This window comes from Phytophthora infestans, genomic scaffold (assembly GCF_000142945.1).
Source record: "Phytophthora infestans T30-4 supercont1.37 genomic scaffold, whole genome shotgun sequence".
NCBI lineage: Eukaryota > Oomycota > Peronosporomycetes > Peronosporales > Peronosporaceae > Phytophthora > Phytophthora infestans.
This window is the reverse complement of record NW_003303722.1, coordinates 1,042,695-1,063,228: the sequence shown is the minus strand read 5'-3', so window position 1 is coordinate 1,063,228 and position 20,534 is coordinate 1,042,695. Positions and strand designations below refer to the sequence as shown.

Sequence of the window (20,534 nt, the reverse complement as noted above, 5' to 3'; positions counted from 1 at the left end):
GAATATCGAAGGCGGCATCAGCCTCGACACTCTACCCGCTGCAGATGCACTGCTAGAGCTAGACGAAATGTCCATTGCCCAGTTTGGCGAAGCCTTGAAGACAGGCGAGCTAGCCGAGGTGGTCCTGCTGGGATCTGAGGAGGAGTTGAACTCCTCATCCGTCGTGGACGACGCGGTCCTAAAGGCACCAAGAAGGCGCTAACGCAAGAAGTGGATCGGCGATCCGAAAAGATACTTCGGATCCCTTATATTCTGTGGTGAAGGAGTATGGAGACGTTGTCTCGAAAGACCCACCGATGGGCTTGCCTCCGGATCGAGGCGTGTGTGATTGACTTGGTTCCTGGAGCCAAATACTGCGTGACAAGGCAATGGCCTTTGCCGAGAGAGCAGTGTGACGTCATTGACGCATTCTTTCGTGCGAAGCACGAGGCAGGGATGGTGCGTGAGAGTAAGTCTCCGCACTCGACACCCACGTTCTGTGTCAGAAAGCCGAACGGCAAGTGGCGTATTGTTCATGCTTTTAACAAGCTAAATGCGGCCACTATCCCGGCGCACATGCCGATTCCTCGCAAGGATGTTCTGCAGAACAACATGGTAGGCTATACGTTGTACATCGCGCTCGACTTGGTCGATGGTTACTACCAATTGTTCATGAGAGCGAGCGACATTCCGGACACCATTGATGGTGAAGGTACAGCTTTGCTGTTTAAAGACCGAGTCTTTCGCCAACATGGCTTGCCTGAGGCTATTGTCTCGTATCGAGATCCGTGCTTCACCGCAAAGTTCTGGATGTCCCTCTTCAGAGTGCTCGGCACTCGTTTGGACATGTCCACAGCGGGCCATCCGCAGACCGATGGTCAAACCAAACGCGTGAATCGCGTTGTGGAGGATATCCTCCAAAGCGTATGCGCTGAGGCGCCAAAACGCTGGAGCCAGATGCTCCCACTCGTTGGCTCGCATTAAATATTGCAGTGCACGCCTCAACAGGCTACACTCCGTTCTATGTGAACGGCTTGGTTAACCCTAGGGTCCCAATGACGCCGCCACGCAGTGGCTCAGGGCTTTATGGGGGAGGAATAGCCGAGCGGCTAGCTGAGGTCAGCCCTGTTGCGGCTCGCAAGCAAGTCGATGACTTTGTCTCTTTGAGACTAAGCGTAATGCGTCAAGTACGCGACGCTATGGCTGAAAGCCAAGACACGCAGAAGGAACATGCAGATACCAACGGCAGACACAATGAAGAAAGGTTTGAGGTCGGAGACCAAGTTTTATTAAACGCTAAAACCCTACCTACTCGTGCACTGTCTGCAGTCTTCAAGACGAAGTTAAGACCTCGGTTCATAGGACCGTTCAAGGTCGTGGCCAGGAAGGGCCTAGCGTATACAATCAGCCTCTCGAAGAAGATGCGCACGCATCCGATCTTCTATGTTGGCTTGCTTAAGCCATATCAAACCCCTGCTCAGGTGAGCGCGGAGGCGTTGGCGCCAACGGTGGCTGGACCACGAACAGCTACAGGGAAGCAGGTGACAGAGCCACGGGAGGCTTAGCAACAGCAAGTGGTGGACCTACAGCAGGTCGATCATCTCGAAGCGAAGTGTTCGAGATGCAGGAGCAAGGCAAGCTGAACGTTCAGCCGAGCGACTGGACGCTCAAGGTCCAAGACCTGGTTGTGAGTCAGCAGTGGTGGCTCTAACCTATCCACAAGGTGGATCATTTTTTCGAGGTAGATCGATGGGCCATGAGCGTGAGCGTTCGCGTCGTGGACGCCGGCGTCGTATGGACGCAGACGCCGTTGCAGCAAGTGCTGTCTCTCCCCGCGAGAACCCAGCTGAGGCAAGGCCTCCTCTTGCTCTGCTCGATGAGCATGGTGAGCCCCACTATCACGTGGAACGCCTTGTGGCGCGGCGTAGACGCCAGGGTCGTACCCAAAGCGAACAGGTCGGTAGTTGAGCTCAGGCTCTGGCCAGTGGCTGCAGCAGCCAGCTGGTACGTATAAGCGGTGCTCGCAGCAGGAGCGGGAGGTGAAGAGACCTCGTGTGGTTAGTGACATGGTCCTGAAGGAAGCAGGTGCTTCGTGCTGTGCTGAACAAGGTTCAGGCACAAGCTTTCTGATAGACACATAGTTGCTTTGACACGACTTGCTCGATGAGCATGATGCAGATGTGGATGCGCTATAACAGCGAAAGTGGTGTCCCGGGTGCGGATCGAACCACTGGCCTTTGACTTTACAGACCGGAGCTCTACCATAGAGCTATAAGGGCGATGCCCGTAAGTTTGTCCGAGTACGGACTACTTCATGATATGAGAGGGCAGCGCCCGGGTAAAATCGAACCACCGACCTGTGGCTTCCAAAGCCAACGCTCGACCACTGAGCTACATGGGTGTTGCCCTTAAGCTTGTCCATTCAAGGACAAAAGTTCATGGAACGAGAGGGCTGTGCCCTGGTGGGTTCGAGCCACCGATCTGTGGCTCTCAAAGCCAACGCTCAACAATTGAGCTAAAAGGGTGTTGCCCCTTAAGCTTGTCCAAGCGTAGACAATCGTTCATGGAACGAGAAGGCGACGCCCTGGTGGGGATCGAACCACCGATCTATCGCTTGTGAAGCGAGTGTTCAACCGCTGAGCTGTTGTCGACGACTTGGATGAGTCACGAGCATAACGCTAAGCGGTTTGCAGCTCTTGGAGTAGGCGCGGAGCGCGAGCATAGATCTGAGCCGCTTGAGAGCAAGATGCGCGCTGCGTTTGCAATATTGAACCGTGGGCCGACGACAAGAAGTTAGGCATCAACGATGCGTAGGCGTTTGTGAGCCGTACAACGCTGGTGTGAGGTGTAGTAACCTCCGCCGTCTTAACAAGACGTGACCTCGCTGAGGAACGTTTCGAGCACGGAATCTTCTCATCTTAGTGGGGGAGAGTGTAACGGGGTTACATGCTGTGGAACACACAAGGGTACGGAGTAGCTGGAGAGTTAAAAAACTCTCAGTACATTAGCTGGAGAGCTAACAAGGTCTCTCAGTACGTTGGCTGAAGCCACACGTTATGCATTTGATAGGTTTAACTATGCTAGATAGCTAAACAGATACATTTACCCCAATGCGGCTTGACCGCAATAATAGTAAATAAAACACTTCTGGTTTTGAAGCATAAAACTTAAGGTATTAACTTTGAGCCCTGGTCGTGGGCTGTAAGTATCCTTTGGACAAGGAACTTAGTATTAGTGACTCTTTGAGTCGAACGTCTTCCTCTGACGCTAAAGCTACGGCAGCCCCGCTACATCTTGTCTCTCTTTGCACTTCTTACCTGCTAATTGGGATGCCTCGAATCGTTTCGCTCCCGATGCTTCCGCTAAACACAGTAAAGATTTATTGATGACCTTCACAATTGCTGTCTCAAAACTCGGCTGGTGCACAATGTTAGCTGTGGCCTTCAGATGTTCTCCCATAACAGGATAGTCAGCTACAAGTGCGTCAGAGAGCACTTATCGTCGACAGATGCTTTCAACTTTCTTCATATGCTCAAAGAGGTCAAGCATTTCCCTGTGCTTCTCACCAGTCCGGATAAGCTCTTCCACAGCTTCCACCATTTTATCTCAGTCCGGATTCGTATACACCGTTGCACCATGGGATACGTGGACGACCAGCGAGTCACGCTCCGCTTTACACGAAGAAGTTCTGTGTGTTTCCTAAGCTCCGCGTAGTTGGTTTTGTGGCGTAGCTTGACCATAAGGCCGTTCATTTCGGAGAGCAACGACTCATGCGGGGCCAGGTACTTACTCACAGCGAGGTTGAGTTGTTGGCTTGCACACCTAACAAGTGGAATGCCCAAGTTGTTCGCAACTGACAGGTTGGTGCTGCAGTTGTCGCCGACCAGGAAGCCTACCATGTCCTTTGTCTTGTCATAAACGTCGAGGATGTTTTCAAACCGTTGTACATGTTCGTCTGCTGTCTGATATCCATCTGCCAGAGGGGACAGACCCAGGCGAGGCACGCGAAGCTTACCATCTGCTTCGTAAGCGCCAAATTCGCGACATAGTGCATGACCACCCGTCAAACATGAGGTCGAAGAGCGTTCCCAATTCCTTCACAAGCTTGTGACCGACTTTAATTGCCAGTCCTTCAAGACACTTCCTCACAGCCTTCACAGTAACAGGCCGTAGCTTGCTCATGGCCCTTGTGAGAGCGTCTTCAACTTCGTAAATTGGCATGTCTCTCATGATAACCCACTGAATCCAGTGGGATCGATGACTAACTTCTATAGATACTAAGCCGTATGATTGTAGTGAGCGACCCGAACTGCTCTCGAACGAAGTGTGATACCCCGCATGCTTCGCGTCCAGATGCGACTTGAGATAAGAGTGCCCTGTCCCTCCAGCTTGTTTCCGCTCGTTACCACAAATATTGCAGCGAAAAGCTCTTGACCAAGCGACGTGTATATTAGGCAGCAATTTGCCTGTTTAGGACCATCGTAGTTCGAAAATGAAGTGAAGTTTGACGCGTATTGCAGCTTACCAGACACTCTCATAGCCACCGATTTTATGTTGGCGTGGAGATGGTGTGGTGGACAGCGAACACCATCTCCTCGCCAACATGAAACTAAGATCCGATGTCATCGGATCTTATTTTGCCATATTTATTGTCAATAATTGGTCCAATATCAAATTGAACAGTATTGTCAAGGCCAACTACCAATAATAAATCATTATATTGCAAAAAGGTTTTTTATTAAATTGCAATAATTTTTTTCGACCGCACGAGAAACATCTACAGAAAGCGGAAGAAAAGTACTTTTCGACACGTTATCCGATTACCGGTATTCAAATAGGTGTGAATTAACAAAGCTTGTGAATAATTTTGAGAACTAATTTAGTCTGTTTCGACAAAAAAAATGCTGACAACGAATGGGTACGCGTACGGTGAAACGACGCGTACTGGAAATCCCTACTGACCTTATCCATGGCATCACTTCCTACTTCACCGTGAAAAAAATTACAATAATTTCCTCCGATCTGTCAGCTGAGGAGCAACCTAAGAGGACTGACCGCTTCCTCTTTGTATACGCGTTAGAACTGGTAGCGGTACTAAGTGCACCCGGACAGGCTCGATCAGACATTACCACACAACTGTATGGAAACTCGGCCATCACCAAGCCGCCAACTCCGACGAGTCTCAACTCAGCGCTCACAGCTCTCGTAGATACGGTCGAAAACTTCACACAATTCGAGAACAACCTGCAACGCGCTTTGTTGGAATTGTCAAAGTCAACCCAGACGCTTTACCAGAGCGAGGCGTTGAAGTTGTCTAAGCCGCTGCCAGACTCAGGTCGTAACGCTCTCGCCATCGGAAGCGAGGAGTTCGACAAAATAAGATGGTCATTAAGATGTCGATCGTGATGACTGTGGTGATGGGATTAAGAGTTCTCTGGCGTTACCGGAGATCGACAGCAGTGCGAAGTGGACGAAGCAAGCGTGAAGAACTGGAGATCTACAAGAACGAAGGAGAACTCAATGCATTTGCAGATTACAGAACGATGACGTCAGATGGAAAGGAAGACGCATCGTTCCTATATGTACGGTGATGTCGCAATGGTGCTTGTCAGGTAAGTACGCAGGAGTAGCGAGATGTAGTGCCGGCGATGAAGCTAACGATTCAATTCACTTTCAATTTTAACATCAACTGCTCACTTGGTCTTCTATCTACGGCAGGAAATTCCCCGCGCGTTTCTGGAGCTGCAAAAGGTTCTGAGCCCAAGTACCGCACTCTACCGATTAGAAGACGTCGACGATGTCGGTCACGGGACGGCTCGACTTCACGGACCTCGATAGTCCTCAAGCGATGCCGCCGATCGCACGAGTAGAGCGAGCACACCGTCGAAATCTGGGATTCGTCCACACTGAGCTACACAAAGCAGTACGCGAACGAGTGCGCGAACAAGAAGCATTCCGCACGCCACCGCGACGACCACGGCGCAACAACACGACAGGAAGCATCGCAGATGCGACCTCACCGGGCATAGCGGCAAAATCAAGCCCATCTACCCACAGCACACAGCTTTCGGACGCAGAGATGATCGTGGTGCTAACGGCGCGCCTGGAAGAGTCCAGGGCCCGTATGGACGACGCTATGGAAGTCATCCGGATGCAGCAAGTTATGCTGGACAAGAAAAACCGGGCGGAGCAGAGACTTGCTGCACTCCAAGCAGCAGTTCGCAAGCAGCACTATGAGAGTCACGAGTTAGAAGAAGAAGTCGAAGAACCCAAGCAGTCGGAGCGTGACGATGAAAGCTCCTCGGGCTGGGGACAGCAAGCATCTGCGATGTCCTAAATGACTAGTCTGGACGATCTCCATCGACCAATTATCGCCCAACAGTCAGCTATCACTAAGTCATCAAATACCGGAATGACCAGACTAGACGATACGCCAAAGAGCAAAACGACTGGCTCTGCACCAGGTCGCACGAAGGAAGAGTGCGAGACGCAAGCACAAGAGGTGGAAGCGATCAACCCACCTGTCGAGCAGAAGCCGACTCATTCACCAAAGACCGCTGAGAAGTCTCCGAAGCCTAAGGATATTCACTGCCGACGGTTCAATGGCAAGGAAGAGTACCCTGGCCTAGGAGCTGGACTCGAAGATTTTCTGAGCGAATTCGAAGGTGCAATCAGAATGGAAAAACACCTAAATAAGTCCACGTGGTCAAGCCAGTTAAAGGCGTCAGTCCTGGGCACATTCTTGGAGGGCCAAGCAAGCCGGTCTTACCATGACTTCGTGGCCGACCGCGAGGTGAGCTACGAGGACCTAACGGTGCACCTGAAGAAAGAGTTCGGCTGCCACTTAAGCCAGTATGAGCTGGCTAGACGCATGGACGCACCTAAGCGACAAAACGACACGTGGAAGCAGTACATCACGTACCTCAAGTTTAACGAGCGCTTAATGGTGGGAGATCGATCGCAACTACTGCTTGAAACGGTCTGCAATAATGCATGCCCGGAGGAGAAGTCAACACTCCTCAGCAAGATCGACGAAACCAACACAAATTACATGGACGAGCTAGACAAGGTCGTCGATTTACTGATCCGTCTCAAAGGTGACGGACGGCGCGTAGGTAGTGCGCGATCCGAAGGCCAAGGGAGTGTACCTCGCCAACCTCAGCAACAAGGACAGCACCACAGCAACGGCAACCCTATTAAGAAACGTGTTGGTCAAGGTAACAGCCCTAAACAGCAGAGGCAATCTCAAACCACTGGTCAGCAACGTCAAGGTTTGATGCAAAATCACAACGCTCAAGCTAACGCAAGCGAGAAGACAATCACCTGCTGGAACTGCGGAGAGCCAGGCCTCAAGAGTTTGCAGTGTAAGAAGCCAAAGAAACAGCAGCAGGCCTCGGTTCACCAAGCCCAGCGCCTAGAACGCGATGCCGACGAAAGTGACGATGAGAGCGCGGAGCTATGGATGGCAAATGAGCATGGAGAAACGACATCAACAAACTGGCCGGAGGACTCAGGGGAAGTCACACCACATGTGCTCCACGAGCACTCCACTGTTCGGCACTTCACCATCTGACTTGACCATCAGAGTGGCAAATGGTGGCCTGCTCCACGCTAACGTTAAAGGAAGCTGTATTATCCGCGCAAGCAATGGTCATACTACGCGATCCGTTCTTTTACACGAAGTACACCAAGTTCCAGGTCTTAACCGCAACTTGATCTCAGTCACTGACCTCGGGGAACACGGGATCACTACTTCGTTTGGAGCATCAGCGTGTACGCTGACGAATCAACGTGGTGAGATAGTCGCCATTGCTAAACGCCAAGGTAAAATGTGGATCCTGAACGGCGAGACAGCACGCACGGATGATAACGCAGCAGTGATGTTTGCGCAGATGACGAAGGCAACCTTACAGCACTGGCATGAACGTCTAGGGCACGTCAATTTCCAGGACCTCCTAAGGATGTACAACCACAGTTTGACGGATGACATGGATGTCGTCTCAAAGAAGCTTAAGTTCTGCCTGTCCTGTGCACAAGCAAAGCAAACCAAGTCGAAGCAACCTACAGTAGATACATCTACATCCGCACCCACCGACCAACTTGGAGCAGTTATCGGCGTAGACCTGAAGACAGATATTCAACCGGACAGGAACGGGAACAAGCACATGCTTACAATTGTGGACTACGCATCGAGCTACAACAGAGTCTTCTTGCTGCAGACAAAGGATGAAGCGGCAAAACACCTCATGAACTTCATACCCGAATTTGAGCGCCAGTTTGGAGTCACAGTAAAGACGATCAGGTCGGACGGTGGTGGAGAGTTTCGAAGTCACGAGGTCACTAAATACTGCAGTCGACACGGAATCGTTCATCAAGAAACTCTTCCGAATAAATCTGCGTCAAATGGAAAGGTCGAGCGCATGCACAGGACATTGATGAACTTAGGCCGTGCCATGGTCTGGGCGTCCGGTCTTCCAGAACGATACTGGGGAGATGCCGTCAAGTATGCCTCATACATACGCAACCGACTTCCAACAAGAGCAAACGCAGATTACAAAGCACCTTTGGACGTACTCACTGGTAAGCCGCCAAAAGTAGGCCACATATTGAAGTTTGGTTCTACATGCACAACGCACGTCTCGCACAAGAAGGCCGCCTCAGTCAAGCGCCGAGCGGAGAAAGCAGTAGTCATCGGGATCTCAGAGAACCAGAAGGGTTATCGTCTTCTTCTGCCTCGTACTCGTAAGATTATCGCTAGCTCCCGACGTCCAGAACATCGAGAAGCTGGGGCATCCGCGAAAAAGAGACCCAAGAAGCACTGAGCCAACTCAGCAATGAAGAAGAACAAACACCGCCTGAAGAAGAGCCTGCAGAAGAATCCGTAACAGAACAAACAAGCAGTGCCACAGGGTTGGTTGAGATCTCCACTCCAAATAGTACGTCAAAGTAAAAGCGTAAGAAACGCGCTATCAACCTCAGTGAAACCTCAGACAGCGGCGAAGACGAGTACCACGGGCACCCTATTAGTGCCGGTGCAATTCGCCGTGTTTTCGGCTCACGTAAAAAGACGAAACGTCAAAGCGACTTCTCGCTACCTCAATTACTCATCAAAGAATTCGCAGGATCAGCAACACTTTTGTTGACAGCAGCTACGCCACCTATGGTAACCCCACGTAATCTCGACGAAGCAATGCGGACTCCAGAATGGCCTCAGTGGAAAGAGGCATCGAGAAGAAGCTAAAGGAACTTCAATCAAATGGTACATGGAAGTCATCAAGTGTCCTGCCGGAGCAAACGTCGTGTCGTCAAAATGGGTGTTTCGTATCAAGTTTAACTCACGTGGAGAGCTGGAACGGTTCAAGGCACGATTGGTAGCTAGAGGATTTACACAGCGTTTTGGTATCGATTTCGAAGAGACTTATTCACCGGTGCTGAAAATCACAAGCTTGCGATTCCTCGCGGCACTTGCAGCCCAGTGGAAACGAAGACTTCGTCAAGGAGACGTTCCAAATGCTTACGTTAAGGCTAAGTTGGATCGGCCAATCCTCATGAGACCCCCGAAAGGTACGCCGTGCACAAGAGACACAGCGTGGCTGCTACTGAAAGGCCTGTACGGCCTCAAGCAAAGCGGATTATTGTGGAACAAGGAGATAAATGCATTTCTTCTATCGCTGCAATTCCGCAGAAGTAAGCTGGATCCATGCTTATACACTCGTCGCCGAAATGGGAAGCTCACTGTTCTCGGACTTTACGTTGACGACGTGATTATCGTTAGTGAAGACGATGCTGACAGCGATGAAGTCATGCTATTACTGGGCCAGAAATTCGACATCAAGGACATGGGAGATGCAGAAAAATGCCTCGGGATTTGTAACAAGCGCAATGATGAAGGCATTTTCCTACACCAAAGCGACACCATTGAGGAATTGCTGGCAAATATGGAAATGGCATCATGCAGACCGGTACACACACCCATGGATACGACGAGATCATTTGACGACAATGAGATGATGACGAATACGGGGTTGATGAGGAAGGCAATTGGATCACTGTTGTGGATCTCGAACTGTACACGACCGGATATAACCGCTGCAGTCAATTACTTGGCAAGATTTATATCTCGGCCTCGACAAAGTCACTGGACGGGAGTCAAGAGAATTTTGCGCTACCTTCGTGGCACTTCATCATTTGGACTATTCCTTAAGAGTGGGCAAGGCGCAGGCTGCAAATGGCGCGCGACAGTTTACACGGACGCCGACTGGGCAGGAGACTCATCGGATGCAAAGTCAGTATCAGGAGCAGTTCTTATGCTTAATGGTGCCGTTATCGCATGGGCTTCTAAGCAGCAGACGTCTGTAGCTCTCTCCACGATGGAGGCCGAGTACGTCGCAGCAGCAGTAGCCATGAAGGAGGCTATCTGGGTGAAACAACTTCTCGTCGAAATTGGATTATGGACCAAGGACAAGACAATCGTACTTCAGGTGGATAACCAGTCAGCGATTAAATCGATGAAGAATGAGATAATTAGCGCTCGGAGCAAGCACATAAATATCCGGTATCACTTTATCCGGGATGTGATTCAGCGAGGGGATGCAATGGTGCAGTATTGCCCAACTCAGAAGCAACTTGCTGATATTTTGACGAAGCCACTACAGCGTGTGGCATTTCAGCGACTTCGGGAGCAACTACGGGTGGGTCAACTGGGCAAAACTTCGAGGGAGGCTGTTGGAATTTTTAAAGTCAACCCGGACGCTTCACCAGAACGAGGCGTTGAAGTTGTCTAAGCCGCTGCCAGACTCAGGTCGTAACGCTCTCGCCATCGGAAGCGAGGAGTTCGACAAAATAAGATGGTCATTAAGATGTCGATCGTGATGACTGTGGTGATGGGACCAAGAGTTCTCTGGCGTTACCGGAGATCGACAGCAGTGCGAAGTGGACGAAGCAAGCGTGAAGAACTGGAGATCTACAAGAACGAAGGAGAACTCAATGCATTTGCAGATTACAGAACGATGACGTCAGATGGAAAGGAAGACGCATCGTTCCTATATGTAAGGTGATGTCGCAATGGTGCTTGTCAGGTAAGTACGCAGGAGTAGCGAGATGTAGTGCCGGCGATGAAGCTAACGATTCAATTCACTTTCAATTTTAACATCAACTGCTCACTTGGTCTTCTATCTACGGCAGGAAATTCCCCGCGCGTTTCTGGAGCTGCAAAACGCTTTGCTTTGGAGCGCTGGGTGGGTGCAGGCGAGCCCTGAATATGCTTATCCAGAGTCAAGCTCGAATGATTCTACCCAGTACGTGCAAGTGTACGTCCATTGCGGCCAGACAATGAGCGACATCTTCCTTTCATCCCAGATATTTGAATCGACGGCATGCGAGCTCACCGTCAAGAACTGCAAAGCAACGTCATCAGCTTCACAGAGTCGACGTGTGATCCAAGTAACGTTGAAGCCAGAACAGCTTGTGCCATCAACCCTGAGCGTGGATCTAGGGATTTTTATCTTGAGCAGAGAAATGGCCCAATCTGGTCCATAGATGGTCAGATTGACGAGGACTTCGACCCCCAATTGTTCCAGTTTAGCAATAGTGACAGCAGCACGACACTCTACATGCTGGCACAGAAGAGCTCCTGGTCTATGGACGACGACACGTGCCCTAACGGTGCGCAGTTCATAGTTCCGTGTCGACAGGTATCTGTTGACGACAATACCTGGTGCGAGCCTGCAATCGAGGAAGATGTCCGAACATGGGTGAAAACTGGAGAGCTTGCAATTAGTGATGATGCAACTGATTCAACGGGAACAAATGATGCAACAGCGAGTTCAGAAGGACCCAGCAACTCTGCTATTGTCGGGATTGTATTTTCCATCGTTGCAGTGGCTTTAGCTGTGGGTAATGTATTAATTTATCGAAGACGTCTTTTAAGGAGACAAGATCAAGAGCTTAAAGGGCAGACTGGGATGTGGGAAGAGCGATCTCATCACTGCAAACCGCATTCCGCGTGAGAAAGTGCGCGCCTTGAAGCTCATCAGCCGCGGTGCGTTCGGTGAGGTGTATGCTGGCATCTACAACAACAACCACGTCGCAATCAAGATGCTGCTTCCGAGTACTCGCCGCGATATTCACCTCGTGAACGAGTTTCTGGCTGAAGCAAAATTAACAGCAAGCATGAAGCACCCTCGAATTGTAACGTGTATTGGCGGCGCGTGGGATTCTCTCTCTGATTTGTGTGTGGTTCTGGAGTTCATGGAAGGCGGTGATCTGCGTACACTACTCGAGAGCTACGAGAAATCAAGTCACCCGGTCGGATTTGACCGTGAAAAAGTGACTATCGCATTGCACGTGTGTCATGCCCTCACATACTTGCATTCCTTGGAGCCTCCAGTGATCCATCGTGACTTAATGTCCAGAAATATTTTATTAAACGACTTACACAAAGCCAAATTAACAGATTTTGGGATTTCAAGAGAACGACTACCGGTAGACCGGAGAGGAAATACCATCGGTCAGTAGAAAACTACTGATCTGTCCCCAACGCGGCGTAGAAAAGACGGCAATCAGTAGAAAATGATAAAGTTCGATCCGTACCTAACTCTAATCAAAGCTACATTTCTGCTGCCTTCAGCAAAACCGCTTTTGCCCTAAGCGTACCATGCCTCGAAAGCCGCCTCCGAATTATGGGAGTTCTCCCTTCGTGGTAGATCTTTCTGACATCGCTACAGCTATAAGCATGGGTGTTTTGAGGGAGGACGCAAAAGTTGATACCTCAGACCGCTCCAGCCAAAAGTATGGGGGAGTATACGCGACGCGAACCAATATTGCAGACACTGAGTTTCCAACACAAATAAGGAAACTAACGACACAAACAATTGCAATCGTTGACTGCTGATTAATAATTAAGGTATTTCTTTCCAATAGATTATCTTACTGATCCTCACTCTCAATAAATATCAGCAGCAAACGGACTGGGGAGTCAATCTCTGCGAGTAGATAGAACTCTACTAACGTACCCTGAGAGTAACCAGTTGGATACGCTGTGTACCCAGCTACTTCAACGTCAATATGTTATTTCGGTGTACCATTTTTTAGCTGCTCTAAACGCCTTTATTTATATGGTTGTTTTTGTGGAGTGCACTTCCGTGGCATTCGCCATTTTGGTCGATGCCTCCGCTCAACCCCCGACAGCGTCACGCCCGAACGATCCAGCGCCGTCTGGACGGCTTCTTTTGGCAGCTTCGTCTAAGCAGAGAAGTTAGCATACCGAACGAAGTCGACCGAGAGCTGGACGCCGAGCGTGCATCGTCCATAGGTGGTGGGTTACGTGACGTTGTCAGTAGAGGAGGAGGTCTTTTTGCCGGAGTCAGAGACTGATAGACCAAACGAGGCAGGACTAAGAGAATATGCAAATTCGAACTTAACACCAAACGAGGCAGGACTAAGAGAAAATGCAAATGCGAACTTAACAGCCCTCCAGTAGCTGTGAAATCAGTAGTTGTGCAGGCAGCGCCGCGTTGGGGACAGATCAGTAGTTTTCTACTGACCGATGGTATTTTTTCTAGACCGGACAATGACGGCTGGGGTTGGAACTTCGCTGTGGATGGCTCCCGAGGTGATGATAGGTGAAACATACGATGATAAAGCGAATATGTTCTCGTTTGGCGTTGTGCTAAGTGAACTGGACACCCACACTTTACCACACGCTCCGGCCAGACAGGAGATGCAGAACTCGCATGGATGTTGGGAGTTGTGTCTCTTAGACACGCCCCGCGAAGTAACAAACAAGCTCCTTGTTTACAAAGGGAAAATATGAAGACTGAATTACTTTGTGTCAGCTGCTCTGCTTCCTGAGCATTGACCAACACTCACGGGCCTTTGCCCTCTCTCATATAACGATCTGGTTTCTTTGCTGCTCCAGCTTTCTTCAATCTGCGCCAGGCCTCGATGCACAATCCAACACGCCCTTCTCGAAGATCGGTCTTCGATGTCGAATACTGGTCTTCGACTACTTTTCTGCTCCAATGCCTGCAATCAGCAACAATCCTTTCAGTCGCTTCTTGTCCAGAGGCTTGGTGAACGTGTCGGCAGGGTTTGTTTCCCCCCTCACCTTATGCAACTCCACAGTGCCTTTTTGCACTTGCTCTCGTACGTAATGCCACCGTAATTCAATGTGGCGCGTACGTCTGCTGTAGGTAGGATTAGTTGCCATCACGTGAGCAGCTTGACTGTCAATTCCTACACGCAATTTCACATCGTGCTGCGGTAACATCTCTTGCAAAACATTTTTCCCAGCAACTGCCTCCATTGTGGCTTCACACGCTGCAATGTACTCCGCCTCCGCGGTCGACAAAGCGATGACGGATTGTCTTCGTGACATCCATGCTACAGCTCCGCCTGCCAGCGTAAACACGAAACCAGTAGTGCTCTTCCTTTGATCTGGGTCATTAGCCCAATCACTGTCACAGTAACCCTGCAACACCAACTCCTTCGAGTTGTTCTTCTTTTTCTCGTACTTGTGTAGTAGGTCGTGGAAGTAACACACAACTGGGGGAGCTGGCACTCCCTAAAGCTTCTGCCTAGTGTATTGCTCTCCACTAAGCAAGTTCTAGACTGACTAACTGACTCTTTGTCTGTACTCTATGTATACATACTATGTATACTTGGCAATACATACCCTGTATATATTGCCAGCTCGGGCCGGCAATACTGAACTTCAATCACTCGATGGTTGGCAGCAGCAACCCTGCCACTGCCAATCCGAAGATCAGTACTGCCGCCCACTGTAGTGGCTGGATGAGGCTACATGCCCCTAGCCCACTACAACTTGATTCCATAATCCAAAGTCCCGGCCAAGTAGCGCAGCACTCTCTTTACCGTTCCAATATGCTTCGCCGATGGGTTCGCTACGAAGCGACTCAGTTGGCCTAATGAAATAAGCCAAGTCCTGTCTGGTACTTGTAGCCAGGTACATGAGCATACCAATGGCTTCACGGTACGGAAAGCTGCCGTCTGCACTCTCCTTCTCTCCAAGAGGTGTGAGCCGTGAATTCACTTCCATTGGATTTCCTACTGCATGTGCGTTTTCAAATCCCAGCTTGCCAAGAATCTCTCTTGCGTACTTGCCTTGACTGATCATAATGTACTCTGGCGTGTGAGTCACTTCCACACCTAAGTACTGTGTTAACAGCCCTTGGTCCTTGAGACCGTACGTGTTGTCCAAGTCCATGAACAACTGATCTTTGTACTCCTTGCTGTTTGTTGCAACCAAGATATCATCGACGTATACTAGCACGTATACCATCGTGCCACCATCAAACAGGTAGTACAGGCACGGCTCCGTCAACGATCTTTGGTATCCACGCTGAATGAACCAATCATTGAGTTCTGAATTCCATTCTCGACCCGATTGTCTTAATCCATACAAAGCCTTGAGTACCACGTAAGAATGGCCACTCACTCTGCACGGATATCCGTTGATGGAGTGTAGATATTGTCGTATGCCTAGCCATGCATTGAGGTAAGCGGTATTCACGTCTCCTCCGTATACCTCTAATCCCAGTAATGCCGCCAGTCCCAACAACAGTCTAAACGAAGCCATTCTTGCCACAGGGGCAAACGTTTCCTTGAAGTCAATGCCTGGTCGCTGCTGATTCCCCAACGCCACTTTCCGAGCCTTGAATCTTATCACGTAACCCTGATGATCCGACCTCAAGGCATAGACCCACATTGTACTCACAGGCTTCGCATCTTCGGGCATGTCCCCATCCGGTATTTCTTGGATGACCTTCTTTGCCTTCAGTGCAGCGATCTCTACCATCTCTGCTTCCATCCAATAGTTAGCAAACCTGGATCGCAGTGCCTCACGTCTGTTACGAGGAATCTTCACCTCACAAGCACAAATAGGCCGGCCATGCTCATCCAGAACCCGTGAAGTCGCTGCATTCATCACAAAGTCATCAAAGCGTCGAGGTTGACGCCTTTCTTGTACCTCTCGAAGTCCTGTTCGAGTTCTCTTGGTATCTGGCTTTGCGGCCTCGTGTTCCACACGAGCCTCTTCCGACTGAGTTTTATCGCGGTGGGTACGCTTTCCAGTTTCTCGAATGACAACTGGATCAAGACAAACACTAGCGTCCATCTTCTGCGCGTTATTATTGTCCACAACCGCACTTTGATGTTCATCAGTACTCTCTGGGTCTTCTTTAAGCCCCACACCACTCGACGAGTTGTTATTCTCCATTGAGATAGTCTTCTCATCAAATTAGAACACACTTGCTACAGTAATGTCGTCGTCTGTCGGTAATCCTGTGTCGTCGTCATCATCCACCTCATTACCATCCAGCGATGGGCCCCGTGTTTTCACCACAGACTCAACGTCAGCACCATCATTTCGCGTAGATGATTCCGACTGCTTGCCACCAACACATAGATTTCCTGAACTACTTGCCTCAATCTCGCTCCCTGGAATGCTAGTAGTAAGATTACATGCGCTCGAAGCTGCATCAGTGAGTGATACTCCGCCACGACCATCACTCTCGTGTAGATCCGCTCTACCGAGCTCTCTCGTGCTTTCAATCTCATCTGGTCGACTATTTAGAGCATTTGAGACAGCATCTGCCAGCTGAACGCCCTTCTCGAGCTCACTGTTAGCCGCTACATCCACCTCGCCTCCCACGAGTCCAATAGACAACTCAGAATTTGGCTCGCTAACCAGCTCCATTGTCTTGGATGTAGCCATTTCGTGGTTCAAACTGTTGTCATAGTCCACATCCTGGTCATCACGTCGGGTAAAGTGCAGTGACTCGAGGTCCTCCTCATCTACAGCACCTTCGTGACGGTCTTTGTAAACTACATCTTCAGCAACCCGTAGATCAGATACAAACCTGGCGGTGTGCTCATCAGGAAAGTAAACTTTGCAGCCTACCACGTCCTCTTCGTAACCGAGTAGAAAGCCAATCTTGGCGTTGTTATCATGCTTGCGTCTTCCAGACGTCACAGGAACATGAACATATGCCAGAGATCCAAACTTCCTAATGTGATGCACGTCAGGTTTCATTCCAAATATCATCTCATAAGGAATTCCTTGAGTGCCACGGTTGTATACCCTATTCTTGACGTATACAGCATTTCGTAGTGCTTCCGGCCATAGACTCCGAGGAAAGCCTGCATGTACCATCGTGGTTTTCATCATGTCCACCAATGACTGATGCGTTCGTTCGCACAAGTTCAATTGAGAACGTTTTGGACCCACTCGGATGTGCTCAATTCCTCTCCGTGCGTACCAGTTTTCCATACCTTTGTTGATGAACTCCCCACCTTTGTCTGTCAGTACTTGCTTCACTTTGCAGACAGTCCCGTTCGCATTTCGTCCTGCTTGACGCTCGGCCCAGAGTATGTACTGTTGCAAGTGCTTGTTTACAACTGAACTCTCTTTACTAGTCAACAGAAACACTCTCACGAATCTGGAGTATCCATCCATAACCACTAGTACGGCTTCATACCGAGTCCGATTATCTTTACTTGGAATGAGAAGGTCAGCGTACACAATTTGATTCGGCCACTTTGTTGCCCTGTCCATCTTCTTGCGATGAGCCTTCTTCTTTTGCTTCCCCACATGACATGCGTCACAGATCTGCTGGTGACGCTGAGTCAACATCATGCCTCTCACTAATCCCCGGTCTACCATCGTCTTCAGATATTGTGGACAAGTATGACACATACGCTCGTGCCACAACGCCAAAGTGCCAACCCCTCGGCTATAGTAAAATTTACCATTGGACGCCGATTAACAGGCTCTTTCACGCTTGTTTGACCTGGATGTAGTCCCAGAAACCCCCAAGTTGCTTCCTGAGGCTTCGCTACTGCTACTGATTTTCCTTCCCAAAGAATAGTAAAGTCCTGAGTATCATGATTGAACGTAAAGTCAAACCCTTGTTCATGAGCAAGTCCAGGAGAGAAGAGCCCGAATTCAGCTCCGGGTATGTAGAAAACATCATCCAGACACATCACTGTCTGCTCTCCATTCACCTCAGTAGTTAAGGCAACAGTCCCCATCCCAGCGATACGAGCTGCAATGTTTGGGAAATACCTCGAATGCTGCGTAGTTGTGACGCGTCCTCAGTGTAGCTCACAAAATACGAGCGATCTCCGACCACGTGAGAGTTCGAAGCTGTGTCAAAATACCACCAACCGCTAAAGTTTTCATCGACAGGTACTTGATCATTAACTTCCAGAAGCTTCTCATCTACTCCTGTTCCCTGAGCATCGGTTTAGAGTCTCGTGCAGATTCTCGTGCAGAGTCTCGTGCTCATGATGAGCCTCAGCCGTTATCAATCCCGTCACTATCCCCTGATCTGCAGGTTCATGCAGTATCTGTGACAGTCCATTTCCTTCTTGGCTGAGTGTCAGATTTCCTTGTGGTTTCCGCTTGGGTTCACTGTTACTCCCAGCACCACTCTTGTTTTCTTGACTGATCGTCAATTTTCCCGCGTTTTCGCTTGGCTTCTCTGTCTCCAGCACCGCTGTTCTTCTCTTCACGTTCCGGACACTTGGCCTTAATATGGCTATCACTCCCGCAGACAAAGCACAGCCTGGCTTTTCGCTGTTTACTTGACTTGTTCTGCTGATTACCATTTCCGCCTTTTTCCGGATCACCACTTTTATCACCTCCGCCTTTATGCCCTCCTTGCTTTCCTTGACGCTTGCCTCTGAATTCCTTCTGTCGAGCAGCGGCTGCAAGAATTAATTCACGAACCCGTACCGGTGTATACACACTTGGGTCCGCGCCATAGCGGATCGAAGATTTCAGACATTCAAACTCGGTCAAATCCGGCAAACTTTCCAACAACATATCCACCATTGTACTGTCTTCAATAGTATGCTGTAAGCCTACCAACTCCGATTTGATGCTGAACATCTTGCAAAGATGGAGATTTGCATCTCCTCCAGAAGCGAGCTTCTTATCCCAGAGATCATTCTCCAAGCGACGAATCGTGTAGGCCTTGATAGCTTCATTCTGCTTTCCTTCAAACAGATTACAGAGCTCTGCCCACATTTCCGATCCGGTCTCCTTGTCGCGAATCTGCTGAAGAATTTCCGGCGGAACAGACGTACCAATCATCCGCATGATCTTGATTTGCTTCTTGTTGAGCTTCTCCTGGTCCTCTGCACTCGCTGTGGAGAGCATGTCCTTGGTTAAAGTTCCATCAGCAATGTCCTTCAAGTCATCCTCCTTGAAGACGTTCATCATGACCCATTTGTATGTCTGCCAATCCTTGCCTTGCCAATTCTTCGGCACCCCTTCGCTGGTGTACTTCATCGGCTTACTCATGCCTGCGCTGCCACCACTTGGGCTCATAACCCTGTTGGGAGTTGTGGCTCTTAGACACGCCCCGCGAAGTAACAAACAAGCTCCTTGTTTACAAAGGGGAAATATGAATACTGAATTACTTTGTGTCAGTTGCTCTGCTTCCTGAGCATTGACCAACACTCACGGGCCTTTGCCCTCTCTCATATAACGATCTGGTTTCTTTGCTGTTCCAGCTTTCTTCAATCTGCGCCAGGCCTCGATGCACAATCCAACACTGGACACCCACACTTTACCATACGCTCAGGCCAGACAGGAGATGCAGAACTCGCATGGACGGCAAATGACGGACGCCACTCTACTGCAAAGGGTGGCCCTGGGAGCTGCAACGGTAGTGTTTTCCGATGCTGGTCCAAAGTCTATGGCGGATCTTGGCTGTGCTTGCGTGTCGGTTGACCCGACCATGAGTTTTCAAGCTTCAGATTATCCTGTCGAAAGAGATGATGTGAAAACAGTCCCCAGACTATTATAATAATAAAGTTTTTTTTTTAAATGTATTTTGTTGCTCAACCCAAGATTCACCTCATCTCGCAATCAATTCCTTTATTCTGCAACTCGAAAGATTCCTTACAAACTTCTAGTCAAACAAACGCTATGATGGAGGCTGAAGTAGCGCTACCGCAGCTGGATGAGGCCATTGCGTACCTTCAGGTCGAAGTCGCCGCCCTCCGCGCTGGGGAAAAGGACGCCAACCTCCCAGCACTCGCAGTAGCCGTCGCAGCAGGCGAGGCGCCGCTCCCAGAGCCTCGATTCGCGCCGCTATTAGCAGTCTGGACGCCTGCAGCATTCGCCATCTCCACAGAGTTGGCGGCGCTCGTTGACCAGTTCGAGGCCGCCAGAAGGCGAGAGGAGGAGGCAGCACGCAAAAAAGAAGACGAGGACGTGAAGATACCCGTTCATTCGGCGCTACAGCGAGTGCGAGGCCAGAGGAGGAGACCCCGGACGAGACCCAGGAGGAGGTTCGAGGATCCAGACGAGGGCGACGCCTCGCAGTCTGCAAGTGATGGGACGCCCACGCCCTCACCTAGAGCAGATGTTGCAGCTGTGACTGTCACTGTGAATGAAAAGAAGAAAGCGGAAGAGAAACAAGTGGGAGAAGGAGCACGAGAAAGGTCGAGAAAGAGAAAGCCTGATTGTGGTGGATGGGAAGAGACACTTCGCTGAAGGCCAAGCGGTGTGGAAAATGACTGAA

At 49.9% G+C, this 20,534-nt stretch overlaps 2 protein-coding genes and 1 pseudogene across 3 annotated transcripts; 2 read left to right on the top strand and 1 right to left on the bottom strand.

The window, feature by feature from the left end:
• Positions 1 to 2,308: 2,308 nt before the first annotated feature.
• Positions 2,309 to 2,380, bottom strand: PITG_28546 (annotated as a pseudogene). Its single transcript has one exon. The product of its transcript is annotated as a tRNA-OTHER (tRNA).
• A 9,695-nt stretch (positions 2,381 to 12,075) lies between these two features.
• Positions 12,076 to 12,495, top strand: PITG_15457 (protein kinase; the record flags this gene model as incomplete). The annotated part of the gene is made up of 2 exons (XM_002898360.1): positions 12,076 to 12,376; positions 12,422 to 12,495. 2 exons carry the CDS (start codon positions 12,076 to 12,078, stop codon positions 12,493 to 12,495), a joined length of 375 nt encoding a protein of 124 aa, XP_002898406.1.
• Positions 12,496 to 19,936: 7,441 nt separating this feature from the next.
• Positions 19,937 to 20,506, top strand: PITG_15455 (uncharacterized protein; the record flags this gene model as incomplete). The annotated part of the gene is made up of 1 exon (XM_002898359.1): positions 19,937 to 20,506. The coding sequence occupies one exon, from the start codon at positions 19,937 to 19,939 to the stop codon at positions 20,504 to 20,506; it is 570 nt and encodes a 189-aa protein (XP_002898405.1).
• Between the last annotated feature and the right edge of the window lie 28 nt (positions 20,507 to 20,534).